The sequence below is a fragment of the Ailuropoda melanoleuca genome, chromosome 10, assembly GCF_002007445.2.
Source record: "Ailuropoda melanoleuca isolate Jingjing chromosome 10, ASM200744v2, whole genome shotgun sequence".
Lineage (NCBI taxonomy): Eukaryota > Metazoa > Chordata > Mammalia > Carnivora > Ursidae > Ailuropoda > Ailuropoda melanoleuca.
This window is the reverse complement of record NC_048227.1, coordinates 70,394,043-70,412,206: the sequence shown is the minus strand read 5'-3', so window position 1 is coordinate 70,412,206 and position 18,164 is coordinate 70,394,043. Positions and strand designations below refer to the sequence as shown.

Here is an 18,164-nt window from a genome sequence, read left to right as displayed (position 1 = left end):
TCAAATAAATAAATAAAATCTTTAAAAAAATAAAAATAAAAATAAAAATAATTCATCATGTAAAAAAATAAAACAAGATGAAATCAGAGAGGGAGACAAATCATAAGAGACTGAATTATAGGAAACAAACTGAAGGTTGCTGGAGGGGAGGGGTGTGGGGGGTTGGGGTAACTGGGTGATGGGCATTAAGGAGGGCACGTGATATAATGAGCACTGGGTGTTATATAAGACTGATGAATCAGTGACCATAATACATTATATGTTAATTAATTACGTTTAAATAAAAATAAATATATAAAAAATAGAAAAATAATTCATCATACTTGAGAAATCATTTGCTTTATTGTATAAATGACAATTTCATGAGTGTACAAGAGTTTAAATTAGACACATAAACTGGAAGATACGGTATTCACTTCGAGACATCATTCTAGAAATGGGCAGTTCAAATATATTCGATTTAATAAAGATTTAGAATGTTACAAATATCTACATTTGAGGCTTATAAAAAAGAAAGCAAAGATTAGGAATCCTGCTTGCCCACTCAGTAACTCACAAAGATTGACGTAACAATTCCCACAAACTGATCTCAGAAACAGAACAGTGTTACATTTTCTAGGAACACAAAACATGAAATTTAGGGATGGTACTTTATATAATGTTGTTTGAGGCAATCTACATAGGAACTATGATCAAGACCCAAAATTGCACAAATTTGATAGGCCTTACATTTCCGATTGCAAATTACACTGCTGTCATAACTCACAAAGTAGTAGTTGTAGTATTTTATAAACTGCTCACTGCCTAGGATTGCAAATTGTTTAGCTAATCCATACAAAGTTTTTGGCTGCAGGTCTTCAATGCTGTAGGTCTGCGTCAGCACATATTCCAGCTTCCAGTCGGATTCTCCCTTTAGATTTGCATCTGTCAGGTTCAAATAATACTGCAACATATCCTATAGCAAAATAATCACAAAGCTTGACTTATTCTTTGGCATATAAAGTACTGCACAGCAGAGTCCTTACTAGGATTTATGTGACATTCTTAATTTAAAGTTGTAGTCATTTAAAACAGGGAGATTTGGTTTTGTTAAAAAAAAAAAGTCCCCATAGAAAAATCTGTATTATTTTTTTAACTGAAAATAATGAAAGAACATAATAGAAAATAAGCAAAACTATACAGAGAGATATACAAAATAAAAAGCTTTTGATTCCCACACCTCAGAAGTAACCACTGCTAATAGCTGCGTATAAATTAGTGGTGTGCTGAGGCAGCTTGTATCAGCTCACAGAGCCAATGATCAAATTTGCAGCAATCTTGCAAGTTAATTGACATCCCTTTGGCAGCTTAAAATTGGCCATGATGGGAGTTTCTATATCATGGAAATCGGCACTATAAATAAGTGTTTTTTCCCCCAATGAACAACTTGTTAAACATTAATCAGCACTCTAGTGTATGTGCGTTGTCCTAGATTTTATGTACAAAACAAATATAAATATTTAGAATATATATACCTATTTGCTATCTTTTTGGCTTTTTCAAAAAATGAAGTTATACTATGCACTATTTTGCACTTTTAAAAATAATTTAGTGCGATATCACAGCATCTTTCCATGTCAGTATGTGTGCACACACACACACACAGGTATGTACATGTATACACATATATAATATAAAAGTATATATATGCGTGTGTGTATCTGATGTTCAGATCCAAAAATAGGAAGCTAAGAGCTGTAAAATTAATTCAGTCAACTCTTTTATTTCCTCATTTAATCTAATGTTTACAAATTAAATCAGACTGCCCTGCCCTCCTCCTTCATAAAAACATGCTCTACAGAATAAGAGAGCTACCGCTTATTAAATTCATTATTAAATTATTAATAATAATTATATATTATTATATTATATATTATTATATAAAATTAAATTATGTGTTATTATATTATTTTAAAAAATGCATTTACATCAATAAAGACTTTAATTGAAAATTTCTTTTCAAATGATATTAATTAAAAGGAGCAGTACTCATAAGCAAAATGCTCAGCCTTTCAAGGCTAAATTGGTCTAAAACATAGCCATGTACAAGTTCCAGAGAACATTTGTGCCAAAAATAAATATCCAGCTCAATTTATTTTCTTTACAAAAAAATTCTGCTACCATGTATCGAGTGCTTACTAGAAGCAAGCATTTTTCTAAGTGCTTTACGTGTATTTGTTCAAGTAATCCTCACAGCAACTCTGTGAGGTCAGTAATTCTTGGTTTAATGCTCATTTACAGAAGAATAGACTGGGGACAAGGAAGTAGGTAAAACAACACTTGAAAGAGTACAGTTTCAAAGTCTAGAATTATCTGCACAGCTATGTTCTAGAAAAGAGTCCTAGTGAAAAGTTTCGGTATGTATACAAGTCCACAAATCAGGTCCTGCCCAATGTGTGAAACAAATGTGACGTCTTTAGAAGGACAGAAACAACCTCCCAAAAGCTGACCTCCTACACCCATACTTAGCAAGCGCTGATAAGCCAAATATAAAAAAAGAGGAAAGACATCATGAGATTTCAATATAGAAACAACTTACATAGTTAAGCTGAAGACATTCAACTAAACTAATGAAAACTGTACAAAGACATGCATAATTCTAAAATTGTGCCAACTTACCAATAATTTATAATCATGAGGATCATACTGAAATAGTCTGACGCCGGGATTGTTGGTCTGTTTTTGCAAAACACTCTTCACTGGGGTCACAGCAGGTGCCACAAACAAAGAATTTATTGGACTTCCTGGATAAAACATATGTGTATAAACATATTTTTTAAAATTGAGTTTAACTTTATTAAAAATATGAACAAATTCATGATTAAGAGATTAACAGACATAACAGCCAAATGAGATATTATCCTTGAAGAATCCTGACTTGAAACAACTATAAAGAAACACTTTTGAGAAAATAAAGGAATTTTATTATGATTTGGTATTAGATGATACCAAAGAATTATTATTGATCTTTGTAGGTAAGTCAATCATATTATGAGCATGTAAGTTAGCTATGTATTCTAGCAATGCACGTAGGGCTAAAATAGATGTAATGCTTGAGATTCCCTTTCAAATACTTGAGAAAAAGAAAAAAGAATAAAGTGATGGTAAAGCAAATGTGGCAAAATCTTGATAGATATTAAATATAAGTGATGGTACATGGGGGGTTGTTTTATTATTCTTTGCTTTGGGGCGTATTTGAAAATTTTCATAATAACAAAATCCAAGTTATTACAAGTACACACACACACAAATACAACACTGGTTTGTTCTATTCATCTACCTAGAACAATATGCCAATAATTACACTTAAGAATCTGATTAGGGTCACCCTGTTTTTATACATAGCTATTAAAGGACTAAATTTCTGAGTAAAAAAGCTACCAACTGCTGAAAAATGGTCATTTTTACCAAGCCTGTTCATTGTAGATGAAATGCATTTTGAAAACATTCTCTAATTGCTGGAAAAAATATATATTGTTTTTTTTTTTCCTGGCTGACTACTCTAAAATCGGAACCTTATTTCGTTAACTCCCAATTTCCTGTCCTCGTGAGGAAGCCATCTTTAAAAATAGGTAATCATAGTTTGTTTGATGCTCGAGCTTCTTCTATTTTTTCTTTTAATTTTGAGTAGATGAAAATGTTGATTTGCACTTAAAATTAAGCACTTGATAAATTTTAAACCAAAGGTAAATTGTGCTTTGCTAATCAAATTCTGAGAATCAGAATTCATATCAAAAGAAACTTGAGTCTAGGAGGTAATTAACAAACAGCAATATTTCTCTAAACTTGAGGATCTAAAAGAAAAGTTGAGTGAGCTGAGGGTTTCAGAGCCTTTTTTGTTCACAGCTATCAAATGATGGTGGCCCCGTGGAACAAATAGGGAGAAACCCAATTGCAGGCCTAAACACGAATTAGACACTTGACTTAAAAGCATAGAAGATAATTCGGGAGAATCTGGTGCTGGCAGGTTCATTTAGTGAAACTTTTAATTTGCTGGATCAGTAAAAATTACCAGATACCCACTGCTTTGTTCTAGCATCTTGGATTAAGGAGATGCAAAACAGAATATCATATTACCTTTTTTTTTTTTTAAGATTTTGTTTATTTATTCAACAGAGATAGAGACAGCCAGCGAGAGAGGGAACACATGCAGGGGGAGTGTGAGAGGAAGAAGCAGGCTCATAGCTGAGGAGCCTGATGTGGGGCTCGATCCCATAACGCCGGGATCACGCCCTGAGCGGAAGGCAGACGCTTAACCGCTGTGCCACCCAGGCGCCCCATCATATTACCTTTTTGATCAGAAAGAACCATCATGCTATCTCTGTGAGTGTGTCCATAAAATTGTCCTACAATGACACTGCTGTATTTTCTAAAAATATCTATCAATTTCTCATTATGGAATTCTCTCATTGCTGTGGTGCTGCTTAAATAGGGCAGATACCCCACCGGGATATGCGCTATGATGTACACCTGGAAAAAAAACACAAGGAGGGCTGATGAGAATCTTTCTGCACACTTATCACAACCAAGTGACATTTAGATGCCCAAGATTGAAAGCAGATTAATTAAAATTTAGAAAGCTAATATACCATCTCTCCTATCACCAAAAAAGGATGAAATTATAAAACTATTAATATCACTACATTTGCATTTGACTCATTTAAACTACACTGTTGATGATATTTGGTAACTATGACCTTGGTCACAATTTGTTTTATAAAAAAACAGGTGTTAATCAATCCTCAAAGCATTAAAAGCAAAGCAAAATCAAACAAACTCAACAGTTAATTAAACCATAAGGTGTTTTATGTGAAAACATCTTCAAATTTTAATACTTTTATTAGTACCTGACCCCCACTCGAGTTAATAAACACCCACATTTAGCCCCTGTTTATCCCCTGATAGATTTGGGTCCCTGGGATATACCTTCTCCTTGTTTTGCTGAGAGGTGTTCAGTGTATTCTCTAACCATTCAAACTGATTTGCTGGGTCAGTCTCATTCAGAGTCATGATATTTGGGGGGTAGTACAAGTTTGTGTTTAGACTGATGATCCTAAGGTTCAGATTAGGCGAAACTTTCTGCGAATAAAAGCCACCTATAAAAACAAATGTAAGACACACTCTAGGAAAACACACACACAGATTCACAGTGGCAATGAAAGCAAATTCTTCATTATGGTTTACAAGCCAGTCAGGAAGGTTATACTTATTTCTCATTATTTAGTTAGTATGTACACAGGCCGTCATTAAATAAGAATCAGGTTGAACACTTACTGAAAACCTACTGTGTGCCAGGTCGCGCGGCAGCACTTCCACATACTGAGTTAATAGCAACGGTTGTATCCAATATTCAGCTGAAACATTAGTTAAGTGTTTGGGGACTAGGTCGTGAGGTATGGAATTTTGGAAAGGAAATATCCGTGCATCAGCTTCTACCTCGGCATGTTTGGGGGTTAAGATGAGAGCATGAAATATGAAATGCGCAGAATGGGAACACAGTTGGACCTTGCCGGACACGGCCATGGAAGAGACGTCAGATCAACCAGAGCTGCCGCAGTCTCGGGGGGCTGAGGCTTTAAGGCAGAGCCCCGCTCACACCCACGAGCCCGTGGTGACAACACCCAAGGGGCTGCTGCAGTGACACTTTCAGAGCTAGCCCCTGACCTTGGACCTGCTCTCTTTGCCTTGGGTCCACCACTCACCATCCCTGCCTCTCCTCAGCTTTCAAAGATGACTTATGGCCTCCAGAAAAACTGGGCACCTCCAGAATGAATACACCCAGGCAAACATTAAAGATCTTAGTCTAAACAACATGAATAAAAATAGAGACGAAATGAGGATGAATAAGTCTTTCCCTTACCTTTCCTTAAAGTACGAATAGCTTCTTCATCGAGCCAGGGTTTCCAGAGATCTGCTACGGCATTGTATACCTTGCTGGTGACGACGGGCAGTTGATCCTGGCCACAAACAACATAGCCCACCGTTGAAACTTTAAGGACACGTGGATTAACTGATTTAAACATTACTAGAGCCCGTACGACTATGCTAGATGTCTGGAGATGCAAGGATGAATACTGGATAGACTTAATCTTTAAGGAATTTGTAACTTAAGGAGACAAAAAAATATATAATCAATCAGCTATAAGACAATGTGCAAGGTGCTACCACAAAGGTTCTGGGAGGATAGAGGTGTGAATAATTGAGTCTGGCCCCCACGGCATTGTGGGGAAAGTGAAGAGAGCATACAAACCGGGGTTTGAATAATGATTTCATCAAGTTGACAAGAAAGGGCATCAAAGCAAAGACAATGGCCCAGACACCAACATGCACAGTGTTATTTACAGAGAAAAGCGCTTGTGCTGGTTGGCCAGGATATAGGATAGATGTGGGAGTGAGCTCATTAAAGTGACACAGAGGCAGCAGGTTTGAGCCTGAACATGCAGGGCCTGGTAAAGCACGTTGAAGAAAACTTCATGATTTTAGAATTAAACAATGTCCTCTGAAATGCTCACCCTAGTATAAAACTTCTGAACTTTCTGAATGAAAATTTATAACCACCTGCTTTTGATTTGAAGACTTCTCTTTATATCAACAGGTTTTGATTTTTTAAACAACATGTGTATAAAACATTTTTATTATCATAAAGTATTTTTATCAACCTATTTTATCATCTTATACTATAGAATCTTTATGTGACATAAGTTTTAAGGAAGGAAGAAAAACCCCCAAATTTTAAGAAAGTATATATTGAATAAAAATCCACAAATCATGTGTGAAATTTGGTAATTATTCCTATTTTTTTGTTTTAAAAAAATTGTATTAATAAACTGAAGCCATTTTCTTCACTCCCCTCATATTCTTCTGTATGTTGGTGATATGGACCTATTTCTTAAAGGAGTTTTCCTGTTAGCATTAGTTAAAATGCTTAGTTATTTTTCAAGATGACACCCAAGTCACATTAATTCCTAATACGTATCCCTAATACATGATGAAAATACAAGTACATTCAGGGAACGTAATAACCAAATGACTTGTTCTAACTAGAATTAACTATCCTAAGTATATTTTCAATTTGTGTCAGATATCAGAATTATCTGTCTGAAAATCATACAATGACTTATAGGTCAATCCGGATTCTGATTAAAAGTCGGTTATCATCATCAACATCAAAAACCTCAAAGTGTTAGCCATTGATGTTAGCCATGCCAACACACTGGTATGGTCATGTATAACCTTAAAATTACATAAAATTACTCTAGACTCTTCTCTCAATTTTAGATATGCAAAATATGAGGACCAGAGAAGTTAGAGGATTCACCCAGGGACAGCTGATCAGTTCCAGAGCTTGGTCTAAATGCCAAGTCTTTCCTCCATCACTCCTATGCCCAATTATCTGGTGTACCATGCCATCATCTCAATCCTCTTTGGCTGTGACATGAGCACTGCCGAGAAATGAGGTATAATGAGAAGTGACTCACCCATAAGTTTGTTGGCACCAGCCTTGCCAGTGTAGGAGTAAATGAGGAACCTGGCCCAGACTGCTTCCTTGGGTGGTGACTGGAAGGAATCCCTGGGCTGCCCACGCTAATATCTACTTCTGATGTAATGGGTGGGGATGAGCATCTGTGTATGTATGCTTATGTAACTATGTTTATGTGCATGTTTATGAGATTTTAATAGAGAAATAATACTTAACAAATTATTTGCTAACTAATTATTTGTTAAATAATACTAACATAGTTTTTACCAATATTCACCAGAATCTGACCTCAGCTATCTGTCTGTAGGAGAATTTGTTATGGGGTTTTCATGTTACATTTGACATTTCTGAAACTGGGGTGGAAGGATGGAAGTAAAATAACAGAAAGAAGATTTCCAGATATAAAGTCATAAGTTTGAAAGAGAAAAAAAATAACTCTTTAAGGTATACGGGCTGCCCAACATACCCTAGCTATACATACAACAGGATCTATTTTAGAATTTGGATATCACCTCTATCTTTGAATTATTATAAGCTTTGACTTCACGAAAAGAAGACAGAAATAAAAGCAAAATGAAACAAATCCCCAAAGGAGTTGGGGAAAATGTATCCCACGTCCCTGCGTACTGCTGTAATAACTGCCACTCCACTTACTGAGGGCTCAGATGTGCCAGGTTGGAAGCTATGGCCTTTTCATGCCATAGCACTAATTCTCACAGAAACTTTCCAGGGCAGGTAGCATTGCTCCTATTTACAAACGAGTGACTTATGGGTCAAGGACATTAAGTGAATTATCCATGTTGGTCAAGCTTTTGGGAGCAGAGCAGGGTAGGTTTATAGTCTAGTGAATACAACTCTAAACCCCACGTGTTTTCCACTACACCAATCTGCCTGTCACCTAAAGCATATAAAAACAACGTGCGTGGGGTGTCTGGGTGGCTCAGTTGGTTAGGCAGCCAACTCTTGTTTTCGGCTCAGGTCATGATCTTGGGGTCCTATGATTGAGCCCCACGTCAGGCTCCATGCTCAGTGGGGAGCCTGCTCCAAGGTTCTCTCTCTCCCTCTGTCCCTCCCCCTTCTCACTCTCTCTCTCTCTCTTTAAAATAAATAAATAAATAAATCTTAAAAACAAAACAGAACAAAAAAACCCAGTCTGGGTAGCCTCTGGCTTCTAGAGAATGTTCCTCCCCAAGCGTCTGCCCTGTGTGGTCTAACATCCCAACAGTAACAAAGTTGACCCCTGGTTTACAGGATGACTCACAGAGACTAACATAAGCCTGGAGGCCAGTGCCACGAAGTTACTTGAAACTTAAGCTCATCCTAGAGTACAACTTTTCAAAATCACTGTATTTAGGTGATCAAACCCTCATGAACCATTCTTTTGATGTGAGATGGAACAGATATTATAAGCAAGAAATAAATCTAGCCAAAGAGAGGTATGAAGGTAAATACCATGTCCAGGAATACTGAGTACGTCAATCTGGCAAGAACAAGGGGTATAGGAAAGGATGTTAGTCTAATCGAACACCAAAGATCCATGATGTGGCCTCTACCACTAAGCAATTGTGAGCATGTGAACAAGCAATGTGACATTTCCGGGCCTCAGTTTTCTCATCTATAAAATGAAGAGTTGATCTAGACCAAGGATCAGCAAACTTTTCTTATGAAGGGACAGATAATAAGTATTTTAAGCTTATGGGCCATACAGTCTCTGTGGCCACAATTCTCCTCTGCTGTTCTGGTGCAAAATCAGAAATCAGCCACCAGCAATACAGAAAGAAGAGCCGTGGCTGTGTTCTGATAAAACCTCATAACAAAAACAAGTGTTTTTGGACCACAGATCACAGTTTGCCAAGCCCTGAACTAAAAAACAGTCTCTGAGATCTCTTGAATCTGTACAAGTCTAAGATTCTACCTACTTTAACAGGACCCTATAGCCGAGGCCCAGCATCCAACTGTTATGTACAGGCTGTTTAATAAACGGTCCCTCTAATAGGTTGGGACCTGGGCTTATCAGGCATTAAATATTCTGAACACAATCTCTGTCTTGAATCACATCTTAATTAAATAAACTAGACTTGAACAGGAACCTTCCTCTTTGGTTCTTATGATAGTTTGCTATGTTTTGGGTTTTTTTTTTTTAAGAAAGATTTTTTATTTATCTATTTGAGAGAAACAGAGATAGCGAGAGAGAGCATGAGCAGGGAGAAGAGGGAGAAGCAGACTGCCTGCTGAGCAGGGAGCCCAACGAAGGGCTCGATCCCAGGACCCGGGGATCATGACCTGAGCCGAAGGCAGATGCTTAACCAACTGAGCCACCCAGGTGCCCCTATGTTTTTGTTTTTAATCATAATCTAGCATAGATCAGAGTGTGGAGAACTTTGTATGCCTGATAGAAATTCTGCAAGATGGAAACATTTGTCAATATTAAACTTCCTTGCTAACCTTATCATGGAAATTGAATGAACAACAAAATTATTCAAAAGAAAGTAGAAATTGAGGAAGAATATGAAGGAAAACAAGAATCAATAATCCACAAACTAGGCAATTTGCTTCCAAAACTCACTATGGACATAACCTTTTTAATGGAATATTAAGAGTCACTTTATAGTCTCCAAAGCACTTGTCTTACCTTCTTCAAGTTATTAAGAGCACACTCTACCGCCATAGCCGCATTCCCATGCCCTACCATCAGCTAGTTATTGTCATAGTTTTGACAGTCCTGATGGGAAAAATCCCTGAAACACTTTTGGAAGTTGAAATCAGATTTACCTGTGGCCAATAGTCGTGATTACCCAGCGCAGGGAAAACCCGGAGGTTTGGGAAGAGACTCCGGATGGTAGCTGTCATATTAGCAATCACACTTATGACTTTGTCTGTTGAGAGTTCATACACTGGGACATGAGGTGGGCTATCCCTGAAAAGGAGACAAATCATAGAGAACAGAATCAATTTCTAAACTTTCTTTTAAAAAAGTCTTATTTCTTTATTTGAGAGAGAGAAAGAGAGAGAGAGCGTGCGCACGCAGGCAGGGGAAGGGGCAGGAGGAGAGGGTGCAAGCAGGGGCAGGGGCAGAGGAGGAGGGCGAGAAAGAATCCTCAAGCAGAGACCCTGCCGAGTGTGGCCTAGCGTGGGGCTCAGGCTGAATACCAGACCCTGAGATCATGACATGAGCTGAAATCAAGAGTCAGCCGCTTAACCAAGTGAGCCACCCCGAGAACAAAATCAATTTCTATAAAAGTCACTAGATGTATGCATGATGCCTTGTACACTGCACACCTTTCTCAGCAAAACAACAGATGATTGTTAAAAGAGTTGATAAACTACTCTTCATTTACCTTTCTCCCACAGAAAATCCTACTTTAAAAAATTTGCATAATACAAATACAAGCCTATTACACTGCCTGACTGAAGATTATGAGAGGCAAATGTTTGAGCAACTAAAAGCACAGATTCCAGAGCTAAATTGCCCAGCTTTGCCATTTACTAGCTTTGTGAACTTGAGCAAGAAGTTAGATGCTCAGCCTTCATTTCTTCATCTGTAAAATGGGAATAATAATACCAATTGCAAAGATTAAATGAGTTACAATGTATAAATTAGTTAAATAGCACCATGGTCACTGCAGGCACAGGAAACATAGACCTCATCACTCTGTCATGGCAGGTAGAATTAATTAATTATACCACCAGAAGATGATATTTACAAAATTGCTATCCCAGATTAACTGCCAGTGTAGCCTTTTGTTTTTGATTATTTAATCAAGACCTGTTATCACATTAATAAACACCTCAAAACACTGATGTAAATGTTCTGTTTGTGAAGTCATCTCTTAGCTAACATCAACATTTGTCTAGAGCCTATATTCTAAAAAAATTCAAAATTCTGAGACTTCTAAAATCTTCCTTATCTCTAATAATCTAATGATTAATTTGACATAGTATTTTTAAAACCCAAATAATTCTTAACTTAAAATGTACTTAATCTTCATAGGAATTCAGCATTCTAATGAAGCTCAGGACACCGTGGATAAATATTGAGTAACTAACGGTGTTTGTATAATCACTTACCCTGTCCATATCATGAAAGATGCTTCTTGTCCTGAATTTTTAATAAAATCAAATGCTGACAAAATAAGGTCATATGGAGAATCACACAGAACATCTCCAAAAGGGCCAGGGTTGGAGGCTTTGGCGCCTTTGGAGGAAGCGCACACTTTTGTGTGGTCATCTGTGATGTGGTAGGTAGGGTCTAAGTGCAAGTCAGTCACATGCCAAAACTGTCCTGTTGATTAGAAAAGAAATGGTGTTAAATCTGCTTCCCCTTCGGAATTCCCATAAAAATATTTATAGTAAAACTAGAGACAGTCCTCCCTGTAATGGAGGAAAGACTTAATAATTGAAAGGTTCATCTGCCCTGAAGGTAAATACAATACTTCCCTGTCAGGAGATGAGGATTTCAGAGAGTGGGAAGAATTTACTACAATTTACTACTTACATGTGTCAGAACTCATGAGCTCAGGGATGGCACGACTACCTAACAAAGATTACATAACAAACATAAGTTGCATGATGAAATATAAGGAGATATCCTTCTGGGAGGTCACTAAGAATATATATTGTGTCTTAGTGGTATGTTCCCTTCCTTGCAGATTTAAGGTTTTAGAACTTATTTATGTTCTTCTTGTGGAAAAATTGACATAGAAACATTATATGGTCTGTTAGGGTTCCACAGTGAATAGATTGCCGAACGAGGACCTCAGTCTCACTCCTACTTTCTTGAAAATCCTTGCCTCTCAACATTAAAGGAAAAAGAACATAACATTTTAGTATTAGTTTTAAGCCAAAAGTAGGGATTGCTAGCAGCTCTTAAAAGTTACTAAATACAGGAACATCTCCCGATGTACACTTGAATCAAATGTTAATAATATTAAGGAAAGCATTTGTTAAAGAGATGAATCCTCAGGGAGAAACTGAGAACCCATTTGAGAGCATGGGAAAGAGTCTTTCGTTGAAGGAAATACTGGTACAAATAGGCACAGTAGTACCTCTCTTTATTAAGCATTTGTGCCACACATTATAATAAGGAAACTAAATATACTATGTCATTTCATTCTCAAAACTTGAAGTAGGAATCACTGTTCTCATTTTAGAGTTGAGAAATGAATGCTGGGTCAATTAGGAAACTTGCTCAGGTATACACAGCTAATAAATGGCAGAGTCAAAATCTGAACCCCATTTTGAAAGGTCCTCTAGTTTGCTTATACCTAATTTAAGTATATCATCTATGATTTTGCTGCCTTCTCATACGCAATTAATAAGTTATTTTAACATTGAGGCTTGTCACACTTTGAATTTTGAGTTCACTCTGATGATGACTAATTTATATCAGAAACATATCGGAAGTGACATAGCAGCATGTCCTAATCTAGAAACATGGAGCAAACAAGCAGAAGGCGAACTTGTATCTGTCTGTACAGAGATGAGAAAAGCTGAGTATGTAAGTGAGCAAACACCTGAATAGAACCCAAAGCTGGGATAATAAAGCAAAAAAACTTAAAACTGTTAATTTGTTAAGGTGGAAAAGGTAAGTTATATTTGGGTCGTTTTCTCCCACAACATTGTCATAATTTTATAATGTATTTAAGTTCACAGCTAAGGAGTGGTAGACAAAAGATCCAGAAGAAAGTAGACATAAAATAGTCTTTATGATTAGTTACTTGATATTCCGTCCCCATTTGAAAACATTTGCCAAGAATGATTTATTTTATTCCTTAATGCAGAAAAATACTCCAACTTTAATTTTTAGCTTAGGCATACTTTAGCCAGCACACAAAGCAGGGTTGGCAAGCAGTCTGGAGGCTGTCCATGCTTGGTGTATAAATATATAGTACATCTTACTTGTATGTAAACATTTTTTTTTAATCACTTGTAGAGTATTAAGGTACAATAAACTGAGCACAGAACAGTATAGTGTTGCGGTTAAGAGCAGGGACTCCAGAGTGAGACTACCGCAACTTTCAGTCCAAGCTCCAGGGGCGTCTGAGTGGTATGGTTGGTTGAGTGTCCAACTCTTGGTTTCATCTCAGGTTGTGATCTCAGGGTCATGGGATCCAGCCCCAGGTGGGGCTCCACACTCAGCACAAAGTCTACTTAAGACCCTCTCTCCCTCTCCTTCTGCCCCTCCACACCCCGCTCTTTCTCTCTCTCTCTCAAATAAAATAAATAGATCTTTAAAAATCAATCAATCAATCAATCAATCAATCAATCAATCCAAGCTCCACTTACTTATCTAACGTATGTTCTTGGCTTGTTTTATCTGCAAAATTGGAAGAATATCACTGCCTCCTGCATGAGAGTTAAGCGATTTAGTAGAAGTAAAGCTCTTAGAAGATACCTGGCATCTAGTAAACTCGATGTTAATTACACTGTTATTATTTTGACCCCAAGCTTGAATTTGAGATTGAACCTCCTCATTTCCAAGTAAGAGTTAGAATTTATCAAGTACTTACTATAAGGTTTGTACTGTTTTTTACACTTTCCATACATTAACTCATCATTATTTTCCATTTACAGATAAGGAATTGCAGCACACAGAGATTAATCCAAGTCACACGTGTCATACACAACAGGGTCAAGATAGGGATGCAGGAAATCTAACTCCAGATTCCATGCTGCTCTTAACCCCTGCACTGCTTGCCTCCCTGTGTGTGCTCACTTTCAAATGTCCTTCCGTCCCACTTGCCTCATGTGAAATAGATGATGACACCTACATGAGATACTGTGACCATTAAGGAACATGAGATAATGAATACATTAAAGTTTTATAAACCCAAACTGGAAACACATCAAAAACACATCTGTAGTACCTCGATTTATGTATCCTCAGCATCTAGAAGATGTCTGACTTCGAGTGGGCCCTCAATAAACATTCTTTAATTAGGCATAGGCAGATTTCAGGATTTCCTCAAAATCACATGGTGACTCAGTAATGAAAGCTGAACCAGAACCAGTCTCTCTAGACTTCCAGTCGAGCGCTCTTTCCACTACATTGCACTGCCAGATGCAGATAAGTGAGGGGGTAATTATTTAGATGCACTGAAAGAAGTCTTTAAATAGAAGCCAAGAGGAGCTCTGCCAGGTTCTTAACCTGGGATTTATGAATAATGAACCTCTGGAGGCCTCACCTCCCTGCTCTAGTGAAATTAGAGATAAACTGCTGTGTGTGTGTGTGTGTGTGTGTGTGTGTGTCTAAGGCCACAAACCTGGCCTGTGGCTGAGCCCACACTCTGCTAAAGATTCTCTGGTTTGCAGTCCCAAGTACTTTTCACTACACGATGATTTCTCTCTTGTTCCGCAGATACTGTTTAACAAGATCTCCACAAATGTATGTGTACCTGCATGTGCATGTTGCCAACATATCTAGATAAATGCTCAACACTATGCCAAAAAAAACCCTTACGATTTATCTAAAATCATTATAATTTATCCTAAAGAACCTAGTAAATCATAATTCAGATGTTTGGACACATGGTTATTGTTTCAAATAGGTATTTTTGTTTGTGTGCTTATAACAACAGTTCCCACCAAATACTCCTGCAGGCCCTGACCTACTAATTCTTTTTTTTTTTTTTTTTTTACTTATTTATTTGACAGAAAGAGGGAGAGAGAACAAACATGCACAAGCAGGGGAGTGGCAGAGGGAGAGAGAGAAGCAGGCTCCCTGCTGAGCAAGGAGCGTGAAGCAGGACTGGATCCCAGGACCCTGGGATCATGACCTGAGCTGAAGGCAGATGCTTAACTGACTGAGCCACCCAGGTGCCCCTAATTCTAAAGAGTTCTAGACAAACACACCCAGGTAAGGTCTCCCTGGGTTGTTGTCCTCTGCCCCCTGGGACTTGATAGGACTGAGAATTTACACACACACACGCACACCAAGGAAGCAGGGGCCAGTCATGGTTGGTGTTGTAAAGGAAGCAATTTGGGAGGGGATCAGGAGGAGAGAGAAGGTCACATCAAGTGGAAAACATATAACATTATATATCCAGTGAAACTGCTGAGTCAACAATTCAGCAGATCTTTAAACCCAGTTTCCCCATCCCTACCCCCTCCCTAAGTGACTCAGCCTTGTAGCTTCTCTATCAAAAGAAGGAAGTGTAAGTGAAGATTCCCTACACATCAGAAAGTTGTCATTGAGGTCTTTTACAATCAGATCCTTAAAAGCCAAACAGCAGATTTGCCATTGGGTGTTCCCATGCAACCTGGGATATTTTATCTCAAAATCCTAAACAGTAAAACAATTTAAAAAAAACTAGCTTTAATAAAAGGAGAAACCAGCATGCATAAGTATTTTAGGTCAATTTCTTGTTATGACTGACAGTTGGGAAACCAGATTCACAGTTCTTGCTTTCAACTGCCTGACAGCTGAGTCATGAGAACTTGGCTCTCAGACAGAGGAGGTATTTTTTCAGAGCGTATCCAAAGTCGTGTGAGAGAGCAAGAGCATCAGAGAAGAGAGGAGGTTTCAGCACTGAACACTGTGCTGAGTTTCAGAGACAGCTATGCCCAAAACACAGAACAGCACTCCACCTATCAAAATCCCCTCCCCCTAATTAACGAAGCAATTCTTTTCAAAGGGAGTCAGGGAGGCAGGGCGAAACTTGATCTTTGAAACTGAAGGCTCAAAAGGCATCCTAAAATCTAAAATTCCTTAAACAGGTTGTTGGGCTCCAATTTTCAGAGTATCGTGTTCCATAGGTCTGGGGTGGGCTGGGAACCTGCCTTTCTAACAAATTTAGGTGCTGCTGATGCTGCTGGTCCCACACTTGGAGAACCGCTACTGCAACAGCTACTGCAGTGAAGTGTGAAGAATGAGTAAAACTGGTCCCACCCACAGAGAACCCAGGGACATCCAGGTAAAGTGAAATGAAGGTCCCGCGAGTTCTAACATAGACTAAGAGGTGGGTAGCATCGAGACTGTGACGGTCCTCTCTGCTGGAGGAGTGGGTGGGAAGAAAAGGCCACCAACCCCAGCGAGCAGGACATAAGACACCCTGAGTCCCACTGAAATGTACATCCCTGTGGGGAAGAGAAAACTCCGCAGCTCCCCTACGCTCCGGGCAGATCGAGCCCTCTGGGAATGCGGGACACCCAGCTTCTAGCTTCGGTTTTCCTAGAGACACGCAGAGAACGCCTTCCTTCCCCGGGACGAACACCCGGAGGAACCTGGTGTCCGCCGCCCCCTGCAGCGCCCCCACTGGCAAAGATACTTCCCCGCCCAGCCCGACCTCCCGCGGGTCGCTAGGCGCTCTGGTCCCGCAGTCGCCCTCCTCCTCCCAGCGCCCGGCGCGCCTGGGGCTCCACTGCCGCGAACCTCCGCCGGGTGCACTGCTGCCCCCAAGCACTTTTCCTGACCGCGCGCTTTACCCGGCACTCTCCTGCAGCTCCCGGCAGGGAAAGGGTCGCGCACTCACCCACTGCCGGAGCGGGACCCGGGCTGCCACCGGGCGCCACGGACAGTCCGAGCCCGGGACGGCCATGCCCGGCGACCAACAGACAGCAGACAAGCGCACCTAGCAGAGCCATCGCGGGTCAAGGCCACGGAGCCGGGTAGCCTGAGGCTGTCTGGCCCGGGGGTGGAGAGAAGGCCGAAGGATGAGGGTGTAGACGCCCAGCGGTCACGTGCGAGGGCAGATTCCGCAACGACTGGGTTCGTTTGACCTTCTGAAACTGTCTAGCGACTATCTGCCCTCTTATGTCTTCGCGGCAGTGACTGGGCTAGGAAGGAATGTGCTTGGGCAAACCCCGGGGCGATCATCTTTCCTAAATGCCACTGGCACCAAACGGATGGGGCTTCTCTGCGGAACACATGCAGAGAACGTTGAAGTATCATAATTTGGAGTAGGTCGTCAGAAGTTTTGGATAGCACAGCGGATCTCGAAGGGCGGTCCCTAGACTAGCAGCATCAGCACTACCTGGGAATTTTGGTTAGAAATGAAAATCCCCAGGTCCGATCCCAGATCAATGACGTCGGAAACTCAGGTGGGAGGGTAAGAGTAGTCCAGTAATTTGTGTTTTTAATAGCCCTCCAGGTGATGCTGAAGTGATGGTGATGTTTGAGAACACTGCTCAAAGACACTAGGTTTTAATTTTTTGGTTGTTTGGGGTTTTTTTTGTTCATTTACAGCTGAGTTAGAACAATGTCTCAGAACTGTGCTTCATGCGGTCCAGAGATACATGAAAAGCATAAATAGAGCAAGTTGATTTTACCCTTTTAAGGAATTTTTAAAGATACTTAGTCTGACAATGGAGCCAAGATCCCCAAACTTCTTTGGGTCCTGTGTTCCTTCTTTTACCATTTATGATATAAGGATGCTGGCCTCTTTAAGGTAAAAAACATATAGATTAAATTTGTAAGGCATGGAATTCCTTTGGAGAAGAAAATATCCTGCAGAATGACTAACCTCATAAAAGAGGTTGTTAAATGTATTTGTTTCTCATCAGAGGAAACCTTATATTGTGTCCTGTGTAATTTCATGGGAAGGTGCCACATGAAAGGGGCTTTGAAATGGGAGTCAAGGTTCCTCCATTTTGTTTCATGTATTGCCAGAGTGCTTAAGTCCTGCCTCAGTCTTAGGATAATTCAAAA

The 18,164-nt window shown here is 39.4% G+C and overlaps 1 protein-coding gene across 2 annotated transcripts; it reads right to left on the bottom strand.

The window, feature by feature from the left end:
- Window positions 1-320: 320 nt before the first annotated feature.
- On the bottom strand, window positions 321-17,253 carry SMPDL3A (sphingomyelin phosphodiesterase acid like 3A). Of its 2 annotated transcripts, XM_002919688.4 has the most exons (8): window positions 16,990-17,253; window positions 11,588-11,801; window positions 10,292-10,436; window positions 5,900-5,996; window positions 4,966-5,135; window positions 4,329-4,509; window positions 2,659-2,783; window positions 321-955 (listed from the first exon to the last, which is right to left on the bottom strand). In XM_002919688.4, exons 1-8 carry the CDS (start codon window positions 17,099-17,101, stop codon window positions 638-640), a joined length of 1,362 nt encoding a protein of 453 aa, XP_002919734.2. In that variant the 5' UTR covers window positions 17,102-17,253; the 3' UTR covers window positions 321-637. The 2 variants fall into 2 exon arrangements, with proteins under 2 accessions (XP_002919734.2, XP_019655698.2); XM_019800139.2 differs by lacking the exon at window positions 11,588-11,801 and having other exon boundaries at window positions 16,990-17,236.
- Window positions 17,254-18,164: the final 911 nt, after the last annotated feature.